Source organism: Halichoerus grypus, chromosome 8, assembly GCF_964656455.1.
Source record: "Halichoerus grypus chromosome 8, mHalGry1.hap1.1, whole genome shotgun sequence".
Taxonomy (NCBI): domain Eukaryota; kingdom Metazoa; phylum Chordata; class Mammalia; order Carnivora; family Phocidae; genus Halichoerus; species Halichoerus grypus.
Genome location: NC_135719.1, coordinates 40,141,324 through 40,162,563, shown reverse-complemented (window position 1 = coordinate 40,162,563; position 21,240 = coordinate 40,141,324). Strand labels below are relative to the sequence as shown.

At 58.7% G+C, this 21,240-nt stretch overlaps 2 protein-coding genes across 7 annotated transcripts in view; one reads left to right on the top strand and one right to left on the bottom strand.

Annotated features, from left to right (window-relative positions):
- Nucleotides 1-21,240, top strand: part of SNX33 (sorting nexin 33) — a 63,791-nt gene that overhangs the window by 7,291 nt on the left and 35,260 nt on the right. Inside the window, exons 2-3 of one of the 6 annotated variants that reach the window (XM_078079058.1) lie at nucleotides 1,862-2,067; nucleotides 17,793-17,909. The exons of 2 other annotated variants lie outside the window; for them this stretch is intronic. In XM_078079058.1, the coding sequence (XP_077935184.1) occupies nucleotides 1,862-2,067; nucleotides 17,793-17,906 (320 nt within the window). In that variant the 3' untranslated portion in view covers nucleotides 17,907-17,909. Of the gene's footprint in view, nucleotides 1-1,861; nucleotides 6,920-17,792; nucleotides 17,910-21,240 lie in introns of those variants that run through there. 3 more of the 6 variants (XM_036089994.2, XM_036089996.2, XM_036089997.2) reach the window with 3 other exon arrangements.
- CSPG4 (chondroitin sulfate proteoglycan 4) overlaps nucleotides 12,024-21,240 on the bottom strand; it is a 41,703-nt gene continuing 32,486 nt past the window's right edge. Inside the window, exon 10 of the mRNA XM_036089991.2 lies at nucleotides 12,024-21,019. Coding sequence (XP_035945884.2) covers nucleotides 19,185-21,019 — 1,835 coding nt within the window. The 3' untranslated portion in view covers nucleotides 12,024-19,184. The remainder of the gene's footprint in view (nucleotides 21,020-21,240) is intronic.

The following is a 21,240-nucleotide window of genomic DNA, read 5'->3' as shown; positions in this document are numbered from 1 at the left end:
TACCCCTGGGCCCCCTTATATGGGGCACGAAGGAGGCTGGGAGCCCCTAGGCAAGTCCTCCCTGGCAGGGCCTCAGTTTCCTCTGTACAAGGTGGGGGGTGGGAAGCTGGCCTCTAGGATCTCTTTCACTCTGAAGTGTCTTATTGGGTCCTCATGCTGGGCCTTGGGCTGAGCCCTCTTCCGTTGCCCACACCTGGGCAGTTGGGATGGAATAGGAGGCAGGAGAGGCTCAGGGAGGGTGGCAGAAAGACTGAGTGGGTTGGGAGCTGGTGACTGCGGAGTTCTTTTGAGTGCTGTGTGAGTGGCCCTGGAGATTCTCCAAACTCGTGTCTGTCCACCCCAGATGCCCCCGTTAGCCAATTAGCCATGCACTTGCCAGCTTATATGGGTGCTGCTCCTTCTAAAGGCTTCTGCAATTACTTCCAGCATGTAGAGCCTTGGGCCTGACATAGAGTAAATGACCGAAAAAAGGATCTTGAATGCACCAGACATCTTGAGTGAAGAGTCAAAAGAACACATCTTGGAGGCCCCCAGCATGCTGTTGGTGCGCATTGGATGCTTCTGAAGTGCTCGGGGGCGGGGGGGGGGGGGTGCTGTCCTGCATGCCAAGCCTTCCTACACCCTTCCTCTGCCTCACACAGTGGATTCCCTGCAGCCCTGCGAGGGCTGAGGGCCAGGCACAGGCAAACTGCCTCCTCCTTCCGGCAACTGGCCCCACGGTGCACACGGTTCAAGTGCACAATTAGTCAAGTGTCTGTTAATTCAGAACTGGAATTCATTCACCAACTGCTTGCTGATTCATTCAGATTCTTCTAAATTGGGTCCCCTGCCCAGGTTCGTCCCCCGTCCCCCATCTGTCACCTGGTTATTACAGGGCCTCCTCTGGTCCCTCTAGGCTGGTGTGAGGAGGGGCAGGGCCTGTTTGTGGGGAGACACACACAAAGGAAAATACCAGGTGGCTTTCAAGGTGCTGTTTTAGAATCAACATTGTGATGGGGGTGGGGAGCGCCCTGGAATGTCAGGAGGCATTGCACCTGGGGGCACTGTGGGAGGCTCTGGTGTGGAGGTGGTGACTGAGCCTGATCAGGGGCCTTAAATTATGCAGAAAGATCTAGCAGGCAGAGATGTGGAGGTAGGGAAGAGCAGGGTGAGTTTGATGAACATGGGGTCAGTGTGGAATGGGTGCCTCCCGGCTAGGCAAATGGGCAGGGACCTTCGTGTGCAGGCAGAGGGGAGCTGGGAGAGGTCTGGAGCTTTGGGTGCCCATCTTGGCTGTTCTTCAGGTACTGTGGAGAACCTCTCAGACACTGGGCCCGAGGTGGGAGCCCCTTAGGGGCCTGTTGTAGTAGTTCAGCGAGGAACAGATTGAATCAGCTCAGCAGACATGTACCAAGCTTTCCTGGGGGCCAGACCTGGCCCCGGGTGCTGGAGACATTGAGCTCACAGACCAGAGGGAGGCAGGCAGAGTGAGCACAGGGTGGTCAGAGCTGTGGCTGATGGAAGACCCGGGAACTTTGGGAGGCACCTGATGCCGTGGGGGCGCAGGGAAGGCTTTCTGGAGGAGGTGATGTCTGAGCTGATTAGGAGCCAGTGTGAGAGGCGATCGGTGCCTGTGTTGGGTAAGGACAGCCCTGTCCTGGAACTCGATACAGCCAGCAGGGTTGTGACAGGCTGAGTGCCGTGGGCTACTGACAGTGCCCCAGGTTCGGAGGGAAGATGTGCCAATGGTGAGGGCTTGGGGACGGTCCTGGGGGAGACACCCAGGTGGCTGTCCCTGAGGGGGCTCGTGGAGGGCATAGGGAGCAAAGGGGGGAGACCAGAGCCCTAATTCCCTTGTCCTCCTCCACTGTGCCCGTGCCAGGCGCCTTCGCCAAGGTGAAGGAGAGCCAACGCATGAGTGACGAGGGCCGCATGGCGCAGGAGGAGGCAGATGGCATTCGTAGGCGCTGCCGCGTGGTGGGCTTCGCCCTGCAGGCCGAAATGAACCACTTCCACCAGCGCCGCGAACTCGACTTCAAGCACATGATGCAGAACTACCTGCGCCAGCAGATCCTCTTCTACCAGCGGGTAGGCCAGCAGCTGGAGAAGACGCTGCGCATGTATGACAGCCTCTGATCATGTGTCCCCGGCCCCCACCCTGTGCCTGGGTCTGGTCGCTGCAGTGCGCTCTGCTCTCTAGACCTACCTGCACCAGTAGTGGCTGGGAGGGTTGGGGTGGGCTTTGGAGGAGTCATGGGTCCCCCTGGGGAAGACCCCCAGCTCTTAGAGGTAGGGGTACAGCAGGGGTGAGATTTGGGGTCAGGAATCTTCTAGGCCGAGGCCTGGGCTCTGGGTCAGTCGCTTGAGGTCAGGCCATGGTCTTAGCCTCCGCTAGAACCTACAGAACTCGCTCACCTGGCCACCACCCCCGCGTTCATTCAGCAGGCACCGGGGCCTCCTGTGGCCCCGTGTCAGATGCTGGCTGGGTCCCAGGGCTGCGACATGCCTGCCCTCAGGGAGTCCCCAGTTGAAGTGGGGTCAGACACAGAAACAGACAAGGGCACCGGAGGGTGACTGATGGTAAATAAGGGCTTCCTGGAAGCTTAAAGAAAGAACCACTCATTCTGCTGGTCAGGGAAGGCTCCATAGAGTAGGTGACATTTGAGTAGTGTTTTGGAGAATGACAAGGACCTGCCAGACAGTAGATGGGGCCAGGGGTGGGGGGCACATTCAGAAGAGACGAATAGCATGGGCAAAGGTGAGAAGACATGAAAACGCCCATCTTCTCTCCCTTACTTTTCCCAAGTAAGTTGGTGCCCCCTTGGTGGGGATTTTGGCCTGTGTGACAGAGGGGAGGGCTCTTCCTCCCATGTCCCTGTCCCTGCCTCACCTTGTTCCCTTAGGAGGAGTTGCAGGCCAACTCCCTCCTGACTCCCCTCCACCTGCTGAGCCTCCATTACCCCTTGGTTAGGGGACCATGCCGCATCTTTTCCCTGGGCTCAAGGTGCTGAGACAAGCCACTGACCCCAGGACCTTGGTGGCACCTTCCTGGAGAGGACACCCAGAAGTTACCAGATATTTGAGTTCACCAGCAACGGCTCTCCACATTTCGAGCAGGCTCGGGCCCCAGTGAATCTCGGAATCCTTCCTATTGCACAGAGGGAAGGCCAAGGGGAAGAAAGACGGGGGCGGGCTTGCCCACTGCCCCAGAAGTCCTGGGCCCGCATGCCCATGGCCATCCTCACTGTGATGCCAGCCCCGGCTCCCTCCCCAGCCAGGTTGTGCTGTCTCCCACCCATGTTTACATCCTCAGGGGGGCTACTCCCTCCGCCCAGGCCAGGGTGTGGGCCGGCGGGTTGGGGGAACTGACAGTTCCCACTGCTGGCCTCCCCAGGAGGTCATGGCCACTCCTGGCTCCTGCTGCCTGAGTCTTTTTTCTTTCTTATTTTCTTGATAAACCTTTTGCAATGAAGACAACAAAAGCATGGCTTTTTTTTGTTGTTTGGATCCCAAAGGGATTGAGGGTGGGGGAAGGATGAAACCCTAAGTGTCCCTGGGAGGTCTTAGACTGTGAGGTCATGGTGGGCACAAAACCTCTAAAGCTGGGGGGAGGACTGTGCTGATGGCAGGTGCTAGCTGGGAGCTAGAGGTGGCCGTGGACCCCAGCTGGACACACATCCTTCCCAGACCTCACTCTCCCCATCTCTCAAACGGGTGGAGTCCTGCTGGGCTTAGGCTGTGCTGCTCAGTGATCTAGGGCTGAGCTTGCATGAGTGAGGGAGAGGAGACCTGCTCCAGGACAGTCTAATTGACGGGGTTCTTCTCCCCAGGGAGGCATGCCCCAGCCTGGCCCCCAGGAAAGCCCTGGTCCAGGAGAGGTGGGGCAAGCAGTCCAGAGCACCCAGTCCTGTAGCGGCTTCTGTGTTGGGAACTGAGGAGAACTACACCCGCCCCCCCCCAGCCGGGCCCTCAGCGGTGTCCCAGTTAGGATGAGCAGGAATCAGTTTCCATGTGGGAAGGAGGGGTGCTAGTCAAACCACGGTTCTCTTTCGGGGCAAGGGGGACTTGGTGGGAGAATAGGGCTGGCAGGGTCTGGGCCTCGGGGGGCTTTGACCAGGCCAGGGACCCAGGGAGCTTATAGCAGTGAGAGGGGTAAGGAATGGCGGGTGCAGTGGGGAGGGGGCAGCAAAGGCTCTCCGTTCAGGGCAGAGCTTCCTCAGAGGAACTTCTGGAATGGGCCCCTGGCCCTGGGTCAAAATTAGGTCAGATTTGGGACTTTCTGTGGAATTTTCCCCTCCCTCCTCCCTGCCCTCCTTCCTTCATTTTCCAACCCACCCAAGGACCTTCCTGCCTTAACCTCTTCGCAGCTTTGACCTCCAGGCCGCCTCTGTAGACAGTACTCTTGAGCACAGTGGGGGAGGCTCCTTACTGAGGTCAGTCTGGGGAGGGGTGGTGGAAACGCCTTTCTTAACCCACAGTGCCTGGAAAGTCCCCTGCTTATGCTTCCTGCCCTGGGAATAGTATTACCCTCTTGTGTCCCATCCTCAGCGTGAGGGCGGTGGTCTGAGACTTTACTCAGGAGGGCTTGGACCTGGGAGAAGAGTCCAGAAGTGAAGTGTTGGGATGGGCCAGGTCTACTGTGGGCATCCTGAGATATCTAGGCTGGGGCAGACTTCTATGTAATGGGGAGTGAGGATGTCACAGCCATTCCCTCAGGTTTCTTTCTCTCTGTGGGTTGGGGTATTGGGGGGAGCAGTTTGAGATTGGTCTGGGTTGACCGGAGCCCCTCGAAGGAGGGCCCTGGGGGACCAGTTGGGGAAGGCGTGGGAGCATCCTGGTGGTGGCAGGGCCTGCTGCTGGCCTCAGTCACTTGCCAGGCAGATGTTCCAGACAGAGCTGGGCCCGGCTATCTCCAATACCCTCCCTCACTTTGCTCTGAGGGGGTGGAAAACAAGGCCCCTCTTTCTGCCCTGGGCAACTGTCAGGACCTGGGGGTAGGGGGGATCTGAATCTCTGATCCCCAGTCGTGGTCCAGCCCACGAAAGGAGTCGGCTTTGTGGCCACATGTGGGGGTTGGGGATGGAGGCAGCCCTCAGATCCTGCATCTGTTGCCTCCCGGACACACAGGAGGGCCACGAACCGCCATGCCACAGCTCTGCCACAACTGTGCCACGCCTGGAGGGGAGGCAGGCAGACGGGTGGCTCCAGAGCCCGCTCAGCACCTCTCCTCCATCCCGTGGCACAGCCGCGCTGTCATCCACACGTCCACGAAGTCACAGGTAGAGCTGCCCAAGCCCAAGCAGCCACAGCCACGTGCAGCCAACACACCCTGCCCACGGGGACATGGGCCAGCCCTGGCCGTCCGCACACAGATGCACAGTCACGTGCTCGCCCAGGGGCACTCCCAGCCACGGCGCCACCCACGGCACACGTTCACGGCCATGGCTGCACACGCATCATCTCTTCCCAGCACTGGTCACATTGTGTCCCCACGCATAGCCGTACCGCAGTCCTACCCGCACAGAGCGACACACTCAGACACACGGCCACAAGTCACACATGCTCAGAGCAAAGGTGTCACGCGTGTCGCTGCTTCTAGACTGCACCCGCGCTACCTCCTGGGGGAGCCAGTGGCATCACCTGTCATCTGACACCGGCGCTGTCCAGTTGGGGAACTCGAGGTCTGGTGAGGGGTGGCAGCTGGCTGTGTCACCCCGTGCCACTGGCCCGAGGGTGTTCAAGGGCTTGAGCCCAGCCCCAGGTAGCTCTGCGGCCGGTCCCCAGGGCCAATCCCTCCTGCCTCATAGGCCCCTGGCTGAACCCACCCAACAAAGCTCCAGGCCTCTCCTATCTGTCCAGCCAGAGCTGAGGCCGCAGTGTGCATGTGAGCCAGGGCAGGGACGCAGTGGGCAGGGCCCAGGCCTGGGCGGGAGGAACATTCCTGCACCATCTCCTCCCCAAGCATGTGAGGACTGGGCCCGCCCTGCCTGCCTGCCTGCTGACTCAGGCCTCCAGGAGCCAAGCCCGCTTGTCCTCCCCGCCCCCCCCACCCTCAACCTGCTTCCCTTCCAGTTCAGCTCCAGTAGGGCTCCGTGGGCTGGGGTAGGAGACGAGGAGCCCTGGCAAAAACCACGGAGAGAAATGAAAATTCACCTCCCCCAGATGGCACTCAGCAGAGCGCTCTGATTGTGAAACCCAGTCCCGGGTTTCAGGATAGTTTAGCGCAAACCTTTTTTCCTTTGGTTTTGTTTTGTTAGTCAAACCCCAGTGCAGTCCGGGCTGTTGAAAAAGCGAGTCTCACATAGCTGTGGCCTCCTTGGTCCTCACAGCAGCCCAGGTAGGCGGCGTTGTTCCATTTCACAGACGAAGGGACTGAGGCTTGGCTAGAGCGAAGATGGGCCCGGCCTGGGATCACACAGTGAGACCCAGGTGGAGCTGGACTCGAACCCAGTTCCCTGACGTCTTTCCTCAAAGTCTTGATTGACTCACTTAGGTCTGAAGGAAAAGGGTCTGGCAGAGCTCCACTCCAGAGGTGAAAGAACGGGAGGCTGGCAGACCCAACTGCTGAAATGTGAAGGGGCTGGTGGGTAGGGTGAGTCCCGCCAGCTCCCAGGGACGAAGAGGCTGACCACAGCCCTGCACAGTGGCCACGGCCTTGCCCCAGGATCTCCCCTTACACATGAACGTGTGTGAGGAGCATCGCCTCATTTCTCTGCAACTGACCAGAATTTCTTTGTTGCATTCTCATTCCCTCACATGGTAGAAAAGGAATCTCAAATCAATTTGTGGACCCCTCCTTTCAAAGATTTGGGGATGGCACATTGGAAGACGGTGGGCAGGCCTCTGGCACTTTGAATTTTAGAGGCTGAATCCCACACCCTATCACACATATGAAAGTTTGCCTGCCTTCCACATTAAAGATCGTTCATATACACCTGTTGCAGTTGGGTTCAGTTTATTACTTGGCAATGCCTTGTCTTACAGATACTTATTTAAACTTTATTAATTTTGATTTTGTCTTTTTCTTTTCTTTTTGTGTCCTGCTACTTTTTTTTTTTTCTTTCCCTGCTCACGTTGTTGTGGGTTCTTGCAGACTCCTGGACCATGGCGCTGGGCCTGTAGTGCCCACCGTGGTCCTAGGTTAGCATTGGATCCTCTGGTCATCGGCCCCCCCCCCCCGCCCCGTCTTCCCACCACCTGCTCCTTTGATCCCCATCCTGAGGCCTCTGTGGGTCTGGCCTTTGGCCTGTTTTGAGCACTTAGGGCTCCCTCCCTCCCTTGTATACCTGTGGACCTCAAGGGACCTCAGGGGGCTGGCAAAAGTCCCTTCTGTGGCCTGTGGTCCCCTCTGGGGCTCCTGGTCAGCATTCCACAGCTCCCCAGCACACACTCAAGCACAAGAAGCTCTGGGAGGCACTAGAGATCCTATGCAACCCTTTGTCATCTGGGGTCTGGCTGCCACCTTGGGGCTCTACCTGGGAAGGGGCCAAGTCCCTGCTGCTCCTGGATCGCCCAACTTCGGGGCCCCTACCCCCCCCAGCGCAGGCAGCACCACAGCAGATGCTGGCTGGCCAGTATTTCCCAACCACCCTGCGTGCAAGAGATTGCTGGCATCATTCTACAGACCAGGAAGGGGGGCCCAGTGAGGGAGGTGCTGGAGTAGCCGAGCGGGTGTGAGATGGTCCCCAGGTCTGGGTCACCTGTGCTGGGAGGCAAATTGTTGATGCCTGAGGTGGGAGTTGGCCTCCTGGAGGTGCCTGGAGCCTCTTCCGGGCTGACCTGGTCCCCCTTGCTGCTATTTCGGCAGGAATATAATGGGCGGGGTAGTATGAAGCTCCGCTGGACAGCCCTGCTGCCCCCAGATAGCCACAAGCCCCCTGTTTCCTCTCTCTCCACCTCCCAGGGGCAGGGCCCTGGGATTGGCTGCAGTGGCTGAGCCCTGTGCGAATCCTACCCTACATGGACTTGTTCTGGGGATGTTTCTTCATTGCTTCATGCTTCCATTTCTCTATTTATAACGGGAGTTCCAGATGGCTGTTAGGAGGATTACATGAGCAACGCACCAACTGGACAGGCCTGCACATAGCGGGTGTTCAGTAAGGGTAGCTGGGATAACCGGCCTCTGAGCAGAGCCTTAGAGCAGCCCTAGAGAGAGGCTGGGCCAGGAATATTGTCACCCCACTTCATAAGTGAGAAAACTGACTGAGCGAGCCCTCTAAGGCCACACAGTAGGTAGATGGCAGGGCTGGGCCTGAGACTAGGCCCCTGACCACCTCCAGACCTTGAGCCTTGCCCCGTGTTGCCGCCATGTCTTCATGGGGAGCAGACTCCTTGGGGCTTCCTGGCTGTCACAGTACTCGTCAGCCCAGGGCAGGAAGTGTCCCCTGGGCCATTCATTGGCTGTCACACACACCGTCACACACAGGAGAGTGGGGCCCAAGAGTTAAGAGATGCAGGCTCATGTCAGGCCTTCCCTGGGTAGACTCGGGGGACCTCAGGCAAAGCCACTACTCAGTCTCGGTTTGTCACAGTTACACTTGGGCATGCGTTCACGAGTGTGGGCATGTCACTGCTTCGGTGTGCCGCAGCCTCAGGGCCGCACAGGCCGGCCAGGCAGGGGGTCGGGGGGGTGGCCCAAGTGCACAGCAACTCACGCTGAATGGCTGCTGCGTGCTGGGCACCGGGCTCAGTGCCTCCCTTGAGTTACCTCGTTGTCCGCAACTGCCCGGAAGGTGAGAATGATTGCCAACGTGTCCCAGCAGAACGGGGCTCAGAGGCACGGCGTCAGCCGTGCCAGGTCGTGCTGCTCTTCAGTGCATCCCACTGAGGCTGAGGGCTGTCCGGGCACAGAGCTGTGCCCTTCCCAGGCGGGCAGGCCAGGCGGCCCAGGGACGGCTGTCCTGCTGTGGAGTGAATGCACGCGTGCTGGGAATCGAGGGGAGCAGGGAGGCGGGCGGCGAGTGGCTGCGTGCCTTCAAGGTAGCAGGCAGAAGGGCAGAAGGCTGGGCCCACAGAGAGCACCAAGCAAATATTTGTCGACTGATAATTTTCTGTGGGGCCTCAGGCTGGAGTGTGGGAGCAGGACCTGGCCATGGAAGAGTGGGCTGGGCAGATGAAGGCAGGGTAGGGGTCAGGGGCAAGACGCAGGTGGAAGGAACTGGGTCGGGAGCCTCCTTACCTGAGGGGCCCACATGGGGGGTGAGAGTGAGGCTTGGTAGGGAATGCTAGGACTGGGTTCTTGTGAGTGCCGAGGCTGAGCTGGAGAGGGTGGAGGGAGGGGCTCTGGCCCTGGGGCTTCCGTGGGGGGTAGGGTAGGCAGGTGGAGGGGAATGGGGTGTGTGTCTGCGCCTGGCACCCGGAGTGTGTGTGTCCACCCGTGTGGTCGCTGAGTACCCGTCAGTGTGTGCACCCGTGCTTGTGTGAGGGTCCCCTGCTGGCACTCTGCCTGTAGTCATTTGGCCACACATGCTTTCCCCTGTGCTCCCCAGCCTGGAAGAGGCAACACCTCTCACCCTGAAGCTCAGGCCCAGACACGCAGGCAGGCTTAGCTCCTCTCTTTCTTGCACACTCCACATCCATCCATGAGCAAAGCCTTGTTAGCTCCTCAGAAGAGATCCCAAATCTGACCCGTGTCACCATCTCACTGCCTGTCCCAAGCCACCACCTGCGTAGACAATTGCAGTAGCCTCCAAGCTGTTCTGCTTTCTCGACTACTTCCTGATGGTCCAACTCGAGTCAGAGTGATCTCTTAAGAAGTTGGAGTGATCTCTTAAGACCGTACTCTAGGGGCGCCGGGTGGCTCAGTCGGTTAAGTGGTTAAGTGTCTGCCTTCGACTTAGGTCATGATCTCAGAGTCCTGGGATCCAGCCCCACGTGCGGCTCCCTGCTCAGCAGGGAGCCTGCTTCTCCCTCTGCCCCTCCCCCCAACTCATGCATGTACGCACACATTCTCTCTCTCAAATAAATAAACAGAATCTTAAAAAAAAAAAAAATCCAATCATATCTGACCCTGCTTTCAACCTCTAGGGCTTCCTGCCATTCTGACTCCAGCTTCCAAGCTGCTACCACAGTCCACAAGGCTCCTTTCTGATGGCGCCTTGGACCCCTGTCCTTTGGTCACAGAATTCCAGACCCACTGTACTCTTGGCTGTTCCTCACATAAGCCCAGCATGCTTGTACCCCAGGGCCTTTGCATTTGCTGGCCCCCTCTGTTTGGAATGTTCTTCCTCTCAGATGTTTGTGTGGTTTGAACCTCAGTTAATTCAAGTCGTTGCTTAAAATGTTACCTCTTTGGAGAAGCCTTTTCTGATCATCTAAAGAGTCTTCCTAGTCCTAGTCCTCTGTCCCCTTGCCCTGCCTTACTGTTCTTCATTTTATTTATCAACAGCCAACTATATACACGTATGTCTCAAACATATACAAAAAAGAGAAACTAATATAATAGATCCCTATGTGCCCATATGTCAGCTTCAGCCATGATCATCCTGGGCCAAGATTTTACTCCCCCACATCCCTTGCTTCCAGCGAACTCCAGACATTACACATTCTCATCTGCAAATAAATACTTCTATGCAAAAGTTAGACTTTAAATATATCTGTTTGTTAGAAGGCAGCCTTGGGGGGAGCTGGGTTCGTCTTGCTCACTGCCATAGCCCCAGTGCCTAGCGCAGTGCCCCGCTCACGGCAGGCGACTTGGGTTGTCTGCAGGGCTGTGCCTCAGATCTCTGGGGAGGGTAGGTGTGTGGCTTGTGGTTTGCACAGGTCGGCTGCTGTCAGGGAGTGCATCTGCACATGCCTGTGTGCGCTGCCACGTGGGGCAGTCCTGTGAACATGTGTGGGCGTGCGTGGGTGTGCGTGGGCGTGCGTGGGCGTGTGTTGCTGCAGCAGCTGGTGGCTGAAAGCGGGCTTCCTCCTGACATCATCCCCCACATCCCCCAGAATCCAGGGACTTGCTCTGGGGAGTATCTCCCCCTTTCTCAGCAAGGCATGGCATGTGAAAGGGTGGGAAGGATGTACGCACCAGTCCCTGCTCGTTCCTCTGGAGGGCTGGGTCTGAGGCAAGGGTGGCCCGGAGAGCCACTCCTTGTCCTTCTCTGACTAGTAGGAGGCTGTGCCATCCCAGGTGGCCGAGCAGACAGCCTCCTCCCTCCCTGGGCTGGGCTGGCATCAGCTGGGTGGGGGGTGGCTAGCTATGTAGGAGGGGTGGTGGTATTCCAACCTGGCTGACTCCTAAGGCTCCCAGGGTGACCCCTGGGAAGTTGGGCAGCCGAGGTCACTCAAACTGGGTGGGGGGGACCTGGGTGCAGAGTTCTGGCCCAGGGGCCCAGCAGTCCCCTGCTCCCCACCCCAGTTCTGCATCTTAAAGGGTCAGCCCTGGCAGGAGGGCAGTGGGAAAGAACAAGCTTCCAGCCCAGCACCACCTTGACTCCGGGGGGCTACTCCCTATCAGACTGGGAGTTCCACAGGAGCTTCTCTAAGCCTGATCCCCAGAGCCCCTGTCTGTTCCGGGGCCGGTCTTCTCGGCCATCTGGCTCCACATCATCTGGCCCCTGTCTTTGTGTTCCGCTTTAAGCTTGGCACTCTGTCCCTCAGGCATAGCCCAGTCTCCCCTCTCCGGGAAGCCCCTGTGTTCTGGCCTTCCCTGGGCCCACCCTCTCTCCCACCCTGCCCTCCTCCACCGGCCAGGCAGGTTCAGGTGCAACTCCTCCCTCTTGGGTCCTTGGGGTCAAGCCTCCTCCGAGGTCTTCTGGATCAATGGGGTGGGATGGAGGAAGGGAGGTCAGCGTGGCTGCCAGCTTCTAGGCAGAACTTGACCCCTTCGGCACACCTCACTCTCCCTGCCTTGATGTCCCTCTTTTCCAAATGGGGAATTTCCAAATGCTCCAGGACTGAGCATTTGTTTAGCACTTACTCTGCGCCAGGCACTGTGATGGCTGTAATAAATTATAGTAATAACAATAATGTCAATTTGACCATTTGTTAAACTTCTACAATATGCCAGACCCATATGCTAGGCGATTCAGTAATAACCACCATCACAGCACTGATAATAATAGTCAACATTTATTGAGCATTTTCTCTGTGCCTGGTGCTGTTCTAAGAGCTTTGCCACAACACTTGGAAAAGCAGCCTTGGTCAGTTGCACTGCTTCGAGAGGTTCTAATTCAGGCAGGGGGTGGGGCCTCTGGCTAATCACGTACCATTCCTGGCAGTAGGAACTGGGAACTGGGCAGAAATGAAGACAGGAGGCAGGGCCGTAGGCAGAAAGCAGGTAGCAAGCTCTCCCAGGCCTGGGTCCGTACTTGCTAGGGTCGCACATCCCATCCACAGGTGGGTGGACTTGTACAAGTTCACTGGGCAGGCACAGTCACCATTGCTGCCCTCCCTCCTTTAGTTCATGGCTTCTATCCCCAGACTGAGCTTCTCAGGCAGCTCATGGGGCAGAGGGGCTGAATTCCCAGGGCCTGGAACCTTCTTGGGTCCACCGGTCACGCCCCAGTTGCCTAGCTCAGGAGCCACGCCCACAGGGCAACCTTTTAGCAGGGCTGACTCAGGAGGAGCCCTTCTGCCCTGACTCACAGCCTTCCAGGAGTGCCCAGGCTCCGCCAGCCTCACCCACCTGCCTGCTTGCTCAACCAACAGCCCTTTAGAAAAGGCTCCACCTTCCCCAACAAGACCCAGCAGGGTTCTCCCTGCTGCTCTCTGGTGCTTGGAGGTCTCTGCCCTGGCCAGCATGTCCAGCATCCCTGGCTCACCCACACTTGCCCTGAGGCGTCTCTAGGTGCTGGGAATCCCACTGCTGAAAGATGCATCTTTGGCATCTGGAAGGGTTTTGAGCCTCCAGGAAGTAGGCTGGGACTCTGAGACCTGAACTGAATGCAGGGTCCTCTAGGTCAAGTAAAGGTGGGGGCACCCTTGGCTGGTCTCTGAAGGTTGGGATCAGGTGAGCCCTACAGTGGTTAGAACAGCGGGCACAGTGGCCAGTGGCTCCTGGAGCTCTGAGGAGGACGTGTAGCGGCAAGGGAAGGCGAGTGTAAGGCGGTTCTGGGTTGTCTCCTCCTCCTGTCCCATTTAATCAGTTTGAGTCCATTAGTGGTAGGCTCCCATATATGATTTGGTCAAAGTGTTCTGCCCATGTGCTTCTGAGCAGCTAGACCCCAGGTATCTGGTAGGAGGGAGCCGCTGGTGCGTATGGAGGAAGAGAGAAGTGAGTGCTCAAGAGTCTGGCAGGGACAGATTAAACCTGTTCCTTAGAAACTTAGGACCTGGGGCCAGGTCTGCCTGGGCTCTGGGAGGGGTCTGGGGGCCAGAGCAGTGGTTGGGAGCCCTGCTAGCACTCCTAGGGATGAGGGAAGCCGGGGGAACCAGATGGGAAGTCAGGATATGGGGTCTGGGTGGGATCATGGTTAGAGACCTTTTGGACGGTGGGAAAGGAGGGGCTATATGCTGGCAGTAGATGTTTACCAAGCATCAGCTATGTACCTAGCCCCGGGCCCGGCTGGACATTGCCCCCCGGTGGGCACACAGCCTTGACTTATGTTTACTGCAAGGACAGGGGGCTGGGGGCCTCAGCAGCCTCTGGGGGGAGGGCAGTTGGGGGCCCCAAAGGCACGCACAGCACCAACACAGCACGCTGGCTGGGGGGCCACAGCATTTGTTCTGGGGTCCAGAAGGGACAGGTAGTGGTCCAGCCTCCCTCGCTCCCCACCTCTGCAGGACAGGACAGAGTGCTGTGGGAGGCCCATGCCCTCCTTCTTGACCGGGCCCATGCAGTGGCCTGACAGGTAGCTTCTTCGTCCTTCCTCTGCTGCCTGCTGCTGCTCTACTGTGGGGGAGACCCAGTACACTGACTGGGGGCCTTGGCCAGACCCCTCCTTCTGTCCCTCCCTCTGCAGGTGGAATCTGGACAGGTGGGGAGGGAGGGACTAGCTGGACTGCAGAAGGCAGGGTGGTAGGGGGCTGCTGCACTTTCCAGGGAACCTGTCTTTGGGAGGTGAGGGTGGAAGTGGGCTTCTTCTGCAGACCCTCCCCACTGGGTCAGGCCTGGCTACCAGCCTCGTCCTCCTCTGCTTCCCTCTTGTCCTCAGTGGAGGCCCCTGAGCAGGAATCCCCACAACAGAACCCTGTCTGCCCAAATCTGCAGGGGACATAGGGACTTCAGAAGAGCGTGGGGAAGAAGGATGGACAGCTTGAGTTGAAAGACAAAACTCTGGAACTGGATCATGGGGTCTGACTTCTTTCTAGCTCTGTCATTGACTTACTATGATCTTGGCCTGGTCCCTGCCTCTCTCAGCTCTGTTTCTCCATTTGGAGGTAGAGGACCTAAGTCAAAGTGTCTTAAACTTTACTATTTGTTAAAATGCAGAGTCTGTTTCAGCTGATCTGGGGTGAGGCCTTAGAGTCCTCATTTTTTTTTCTTTTTTGAAGATTTTATTTTTAAGTAATCTCTCCACTCAACGTGGGGCTTGAACTCACAACCCTGAGATCAAGAGTCGCACGCTCGCTCTTCTGACTGAGCCAGCCAGGCGTCCCAGGAGTTCTTATTTCTAACAAGCTCCCACATGCTTCTGGTGCTCCCGGTCCATGGACCGCACTTTGAGCAACAAAGACTTAGTCCATGCAGCTTGGGCCTTCAGGACCCAGGGTCACTTGAGCCCTCTGTGACCTCACAAGGCATCCAAGGGAAGCCTTGGAATTAGCTCTAGGCTTTGGGCTAACAGAGCTGGCAGTGCTCAGGTTGAGGGGCATGGGAGCTCCTTGAGCCCCCAGCTGAGGCTGTGTTTGGGTAGAAAAGTCCCTTCTTGGCCATAGGATGATTTGACCAAGGGTTACTTTTGTCTTCGGGGGGTCTTAGGACATCTGCATTGTGAAGGAACACAGCACAACAACCTACCAGTTATCCTGGCGGCCCTCTGAGGAGGTGGCATTTTTTTTTTTTAAGAGAGCATGTGTGTAAGGAGGGGAGGGGCAAAGAGGCAGAGGGAGAGAGTATTTTAAGCAGGCTCCACACCCAGCACAGGGCTCAGTCTCACCACCCTGAGATCATGACCTGAGCCAAAATCAAGAGTTGGACGCTTAACCGGCTGAGCCCCCCGGGCGCCCTGAGGAGCTGGTATCCTTAATGAGGACAGCAGCTATCATAAGTACTGTACCTCACGACACCGAGAAGGGCAATGAGACCACGAGGTAGCTGGGTATGCTCAGCTTTAGCAACCGCATGGCTGTCCCTTCCGTGGGAAGACCCCACACTCTCTCAGGAAAGAGGGAAGCGGGCAGAGCCAGCTGCCTTCCCACGCTGGGCTTCCCTCAGCAGCCTGTTGACACGCCTTGGGTTAGGGCACACGTCATGGTGTGGTAGTTACTCACTGGCATGTCTGGGACTCTTCGGAAGGGCTGGGTGGACTCCTATGGGCATCTCCCACAGCATTTTTGGCACAAAATGCCCTTGCCAATGCCCCACTAATCCTAGTGGTTTAGCGACAGGGATGGTGTTAACTCCAAGGGAACCTCGGGTAGGAGAGGGGCTGTGACAGGCGGGGATACTCACCACTATACTAACGAGGAAGGAGAGGGGCTGTGGAGAGAGGCCTCCAGCAGGTCTGGTTCCCATCCTGGCTCCAATCCTTTGCCAGGGCTTCCTCACCTGTTCTGGCAAGGAACGGGAGACCTAACCGGAGCATTCTGGGAGCTGCTGAAGTACCTCCATTCCTTTAAGATCCTGAATCTTCGGGGCCCAGAAGAAGATGCCAGCATCCCTGGCAGTTCCCACCCCCATCGGGAGAGGTGGAGTTGAGGGAGGGGCAGATCCATGCCTCGTGCTTCCTCTTGGGGGATGATGGTTCCAGCTCTGTGGGGTCCACAGCTGCCATAGCAGCTCCACTTGAAGGGCCAGCTCCTAGCATGAGGAGAGGGGCTTAAGGGAGCCCCTTCTTTAGCATCTAAGAGGCTAAAACATTTTGGGTGGTGGGCAGGACTTCCAAGCTGGGGACCCCAAGAACTGGGCCCTCTGGCCATCCCCCTGTTCCCCACACCCCCTCCTGCTGTGGTTCCACTTCCTGGCTCTGCTGATGTCAGTTTGGGTCTCTGGATGGTCAGGGAGTCCTAGCCCTTGGCTCCACATGGCCGGCTCTGAGGACTGTGGGGGGCCCGCAGGTGAGGAGTACTTAGCTCCGAAGCTTGTGCGTGCATCTGTGTCTCTGTGTGGGTGGATGTATTACATAGGCAGGTGTGTGCTGTGTGTCTGAAGGTCTAAAGGTACACAGCTGTGTGCGTAAGTGCAGTGTGTGTGTGTGTGTGCATGTGTGTGTGAAGAAGAGGTCAGAGTGCTCCCAGATATTCCTAAACTCTTGTGCACAGGTTCACTCCTATCTCAGTGCCTGGGAGGAGCTAGCTTCTTAAGTAAGGGGATAGTGAGTTATTTTGCAAAGTGGATAGCAATCCCCTTAAGCCTTGGGTGCCTATCTGAAATCTGCAAGGGATTTACATAAATCGAGGCCCCACATTTAGAGTGGGTTCCAAGTTTGGCGTTCCAGTGGAAGACCCTCTCCCAGGTCCTCATGGCGCTGTGTGCACAATGCCCTGGGTACTAGCCCACTGTCCAGCATGGGCTGAAAGGAGCTGGAGCAGTGTCAGCCTGTGCCAGCTCCCTGGGGGGGTGGGGGGTGGGCAGGGCAGGCTGGGCTGAGTGAACGGAGAGGGTGTCGTCAGTCCTGGGGGCGGGGGGAGGGAAATAGGAGATGAGGCCAGATCCTGCCTGGCGGGTCTGTCACCCTTGTCTCAGCTTACACTCCCAGGGAAACTGGTCGCCCTGGGTGGAGACTGGCGCCAGATATTAGGGCCCTGAGGATCCGGCCCCGAGCTCCAGGAAGAGGCAGGGCAGAGCGCGTGGGATGTGGTGTGGAGACACCCTTGGCAGGGCCCCTTGTGTGAGGCTGGCCTGAGGGGTGCCAGAGAGACTAGGCTGTAGCAGGAAGCCAGGCCAGGATTTTGAGCTTCTGGTGTAGAGGGATCTCTGTGGGGGTCCCCATCTATGGGCCCTGGTGACGGGCCTTGGGTGCAGGCTCTTCAGTGTGGTAAGAAGAGCTGGCTGGGCCTTGGGGTCTGGTCTATTCTAATGCTGCCTGGCTGTGTGTGACTGGACAGCACCCTCTCTGATTCTCAGCCGGCCCTTGGTCCCCTGGGGGCCCTTTCAGCAGTGATATGCCAGGATTCCAGGTGACCTGCCCCAGTCTTGTGAGTGGAGGAGGATCTGGGGGATGCCGGGATGGGAAGGGGCTGCTGAGAGGTGTCCTGGCAGGTACTCTAGGGGCAGCACAGTGGGGAGGAGGGAGTTTCCTCTCTTGCCCTAGTTCCTGGTTCAGATGTTACCGATATGGAGACACAGGGAAGAGGTGATTCTACTCCCCAGACACCGGTCAGCTGTCAAAGGCTGGCTGGGGCTCTCCACCCCCAATCTAGCTGTGCTCAGGCCCCGGGCTCTGACACCCCAGAGCTCGCACACCTCCCACGCTGCGTTTCCTCTGAGGACTTCAGCTTACTGCCAGGCAGTATCACCTGGGACCCAGAATCTGTCCTCATTGCCCATAACCCTCAAAAGGGAGAGGGGCAGAAGGTGGTGACTCCTTAGTAGCTCATAGAGGGTCTTCTGGAGACCCTGTATCTCAAATCCCTCTCTAACCAGAGGACAGCCTTTCGGGACAGCTGGCTTTTCAGAATCCTTGCTGCTTACCCTGCCATCGAGGAGGAGCACCCTTTCTTGGTCTTCTTGTTGGGGGGTGGAGACCAATAGAAATCTTCCTTGTGAAAATCTCCAGGAGCCAAGGGAAGGCACCAGTGGTGGTCCCCTCGTCTCCCCCGAAGCACCAGGTCCCAGCCTTGGGATCCCTACGTCCCCCTGTCTCCTGACCTTTGCCACTCCAACTGCTTGAGAGGTAGGTGCAGAGGGATGAGGCTGTGGAGGCCAAAACTCAGGCTAAGAAATCTATGGCTGGGACACTGAATACATCTCCTGATTTCATTGTTTCTTTGAGCTCCTTGGAGGGGCCTAGCCTATCTCTACTAAACTAAAGGACTTTGGTCCCATCCCACAAAGACTGGCCCACCTGCCTACACAGGTGGGTACAGAGGAGATTTGAAAGGCCCCTGGAGGTGGAAATTTAGGGCTCATGTGGCCCTGTCCAGCGTGCAGGCTGGGGCCTGGTGGGACAGCCTGCCCCTGGGGAGTGCAGGCCGGTGTGGACAAGGGCCCAGTGCATGGTCAGACAAATAACACACAGCTGTCCAGAACCTCCACAGCACCATTTATCCAGGCCCCATGGAGTTGAGTGCCCCCAGCTGCTCACCCCCCAGTCCTTGGGCGAGCACAGACATTGCAGCGGCCCCCGGCCTGAGACCCTGCCCCCTCCACAGCCCAGCCTGGTCTGGGGCCACAGACCCATACTGCCTACCTAGCCCTCAGCCTGTCAAGGTGGGGCTCTGGGTATGAACTGGCCTCAGACCTTCCTCCATCCCACACTCTCAGGGGCTCCATCAGTCTGGGCTAGCTCGACACTGTGTTAAATAGCTTCCTCGCAATCCCCCTTAAATAAACCCATCCCCAGAGCAACCCACCCCATCTCGCACCCTGAATATATTATTCTACTGGCTTATGTCTCCTAGAGAGTGGAGGGGCTCCCTCCTCCTGCCCTCTACTCTAGGGAATACCATCTCCCTAAAAAACCAGGGGAAAAAGTTTTCCCATCAACTCTGGGACAGAGACAAAGGGAGGCCTGGCTTGGAGTGGAAAAGCCAGGAATCCCCGTCTATCTCCCCGACCCTCTCCTCTCCTTGCCCTTTTAGCAGCCTGGGTCAGCTGTGACTTACCCAAGATTACAGACCCAGGATCCAGAATCCTGACGTATCTAGGAGGTCACTCTGGTTTTGACAGCCCAAACTAGCTCCAGGGCAGGGGGACTGACTCCAAGCATGCCTCTGACCTTGGCCCGCCCCCTTGCAGTTCTCCAGGCATGGAGAAAGCTGGGGAGATTCCAGCTCTTGACTCTATTTGGTCCCGGATCCCTGGGACTTCCTCCCAGCACCCTCCACTGCACATGTCCCCAGGTATCTCTGGCTCTCAGGATACTCAGCGCCAGGGCATGGGAGCAATGGGGCCGGGGCCTGAGCAAGCCTGTCCCCGGCCTGATCAGCATCTGGGCCCAGGCCAGGCCTCACACCCAGTACTGGCCGTTCTTGAGAGCAGGGTTGGGTGTCCGGCAGAACTGCAGCAACTCTGGGTCGGGCTGGCCCCCTGCGGGGGGCCCCTGGCTGGGCACCGCTGTGAGCGGGATGGCTTGGCCCGGCTCTACCTTGCGGAAGGTCTCGGTGTCGCCGGCTAGGCCATTGCGGGGCTTGGCAGTCAGGACCTGGACATCGTGCTTGCCCGTCTTGTTGCGTTTGCGGAGGTAGAAGAGCAGGGGCAGAATGAGTGCCAGGAGCAGGAGGACCAGGCACACGGGAATGATGACACTGAACATATTGGCCTCCAGGAAGCCCAGGAAGCCCCCACTGGCCATGGTGGGCACGGGGCTGGAGGCGAATGGGCCTGGCTCCCCCGTGGGGGTACTGCTCTCTGGTTTCCTTGCTTCTGTCTGAGCAGGCTCGGGGAGACTGAGCAGGGCCACGCTGTAGGGTCGGGCCGCATTGTAAGGCTCAGTGTCAAAGTCCAGCGAGGCCACGGCAGGGGGGACACCCTGCGCCCAGAGCTCCAGAGTGAGACTGTCGCGCATGGGGCCGGGGGACCGACCTTCTGGCCTGCCTACCTCCAGCCCCAGCCTTCCATCCTCAAGGTCCCGCTGGGTGAATTGCTCCACAAGCTGGCTGTCCCTGGGCTCCGTCCTGGCCCGGGGCACGCGGACCACGTAGCCATGCTGGGGTCCTGCCAGGAGCCGGAAACGGGGCACACTACCTGTGCGGTTGGCCAGCTCACCAGCATCGAGGACAGTGGAGTCCAGGCGCAGGGTGGCCCCCTGGGGCCACGGCCCACCCGCTCCCATGCGCAGCAGAGCCCTGACGGTGACGTTCACTGTGGCTGACGCGTTGGCACCTCGGGCCAGTGCCAGGATGCTGAAGTGGTCGCGAGAGGAGGAGAAGTTGGTGAAGGCGAAGACCACCTCCCCCTGGTCTACCTGGAGCTGGCTGAAGGTGGCGGCGGGCTGCCCGGCCACCAGGAGCTGCCCGAACCGGGGCCCCTGGGAGAGGTGGTAGGCAGCATCCGGCTCATCCTGGTCTGACACCACCCGCAGCTGCTGCCGGCTCAGTGAGGAGCGCCCCAGGGCCTGTGGCACCTCTAGGGGCGCACGCAGCTGCACCTCGATGGCCGACGGCAAGACATCCACGGCCAGGGACACGAGCACGGGAGGGCTGGCCCCGTCGGATGCGCTCAGCTGCAAGATGCCGGCCACACTGCTCCCGTTGGCCACGAAGGCCAGCCGCCCGGCGTCCACGTCGGCCTGCGTGAAGCGGGTCACGGGCCCTGGGCCGGCCCCCGCCAGACTCAGGAAGCCGTTGAGGGGGGCGCGCTGCACCTCGTACTCGATCTCCCCGGGCGCCGAGTCCGGGTCCACCACGCTGAGCTGGGCCCGCGAGACGGGCGCGTGGGAGCCCCGGGTGAGCCGGAGCGGCACGGACGCCTGTGGCCGAGGTGGCCGCTCGTTCACGTCCCGCACGGTGATGGCGAAGGCCTCTGAGGTTTGGGGTCCCGCCACGGAGGCCCCCGCCGGCCCCTGGAGGTGGGCACGGAATCGGAAGCCATCCTGCTGGGTGCCCCCGCCGCCGTGGGCGTAGGCCAGCTGCCCTGCAGCCAGCTCGGACTGCAGGAAGTGGGGCCGGCCGGCGTGGAGGGGCTCCTCAGACACCAACAGCTGTCCCCGGGTGGGGAACTGTGTGATTTGGAAGAGTACGTCATGCTCTGGGCGCTGGGGTGACGGAACGCTGGCCAGGAGGTTGGAGGCATCGAGGGCGGCCGTGGTGATCTCGGCCCGCTGGCCTTCGGGGACCCAGAGACCTGGGGGTGGGACAGAGGCTATGAAGGTCCTGTCCACTGAAGAAAGGCCTCAGAGCCTCAGACCAGGACCCCCACGGCAAGGTTGTGCCTTTTCCCTCAGACCAGGTACCCCAGGGTGGGGTTCAGGGTCCCCTGGAGGATGAGGATCATGTCTCCTCTCTGACCTCAAAGTGTCCCCACCTTCTCACCCTCCCTTAACTTCCCAGGTCCTGGGGACTGAC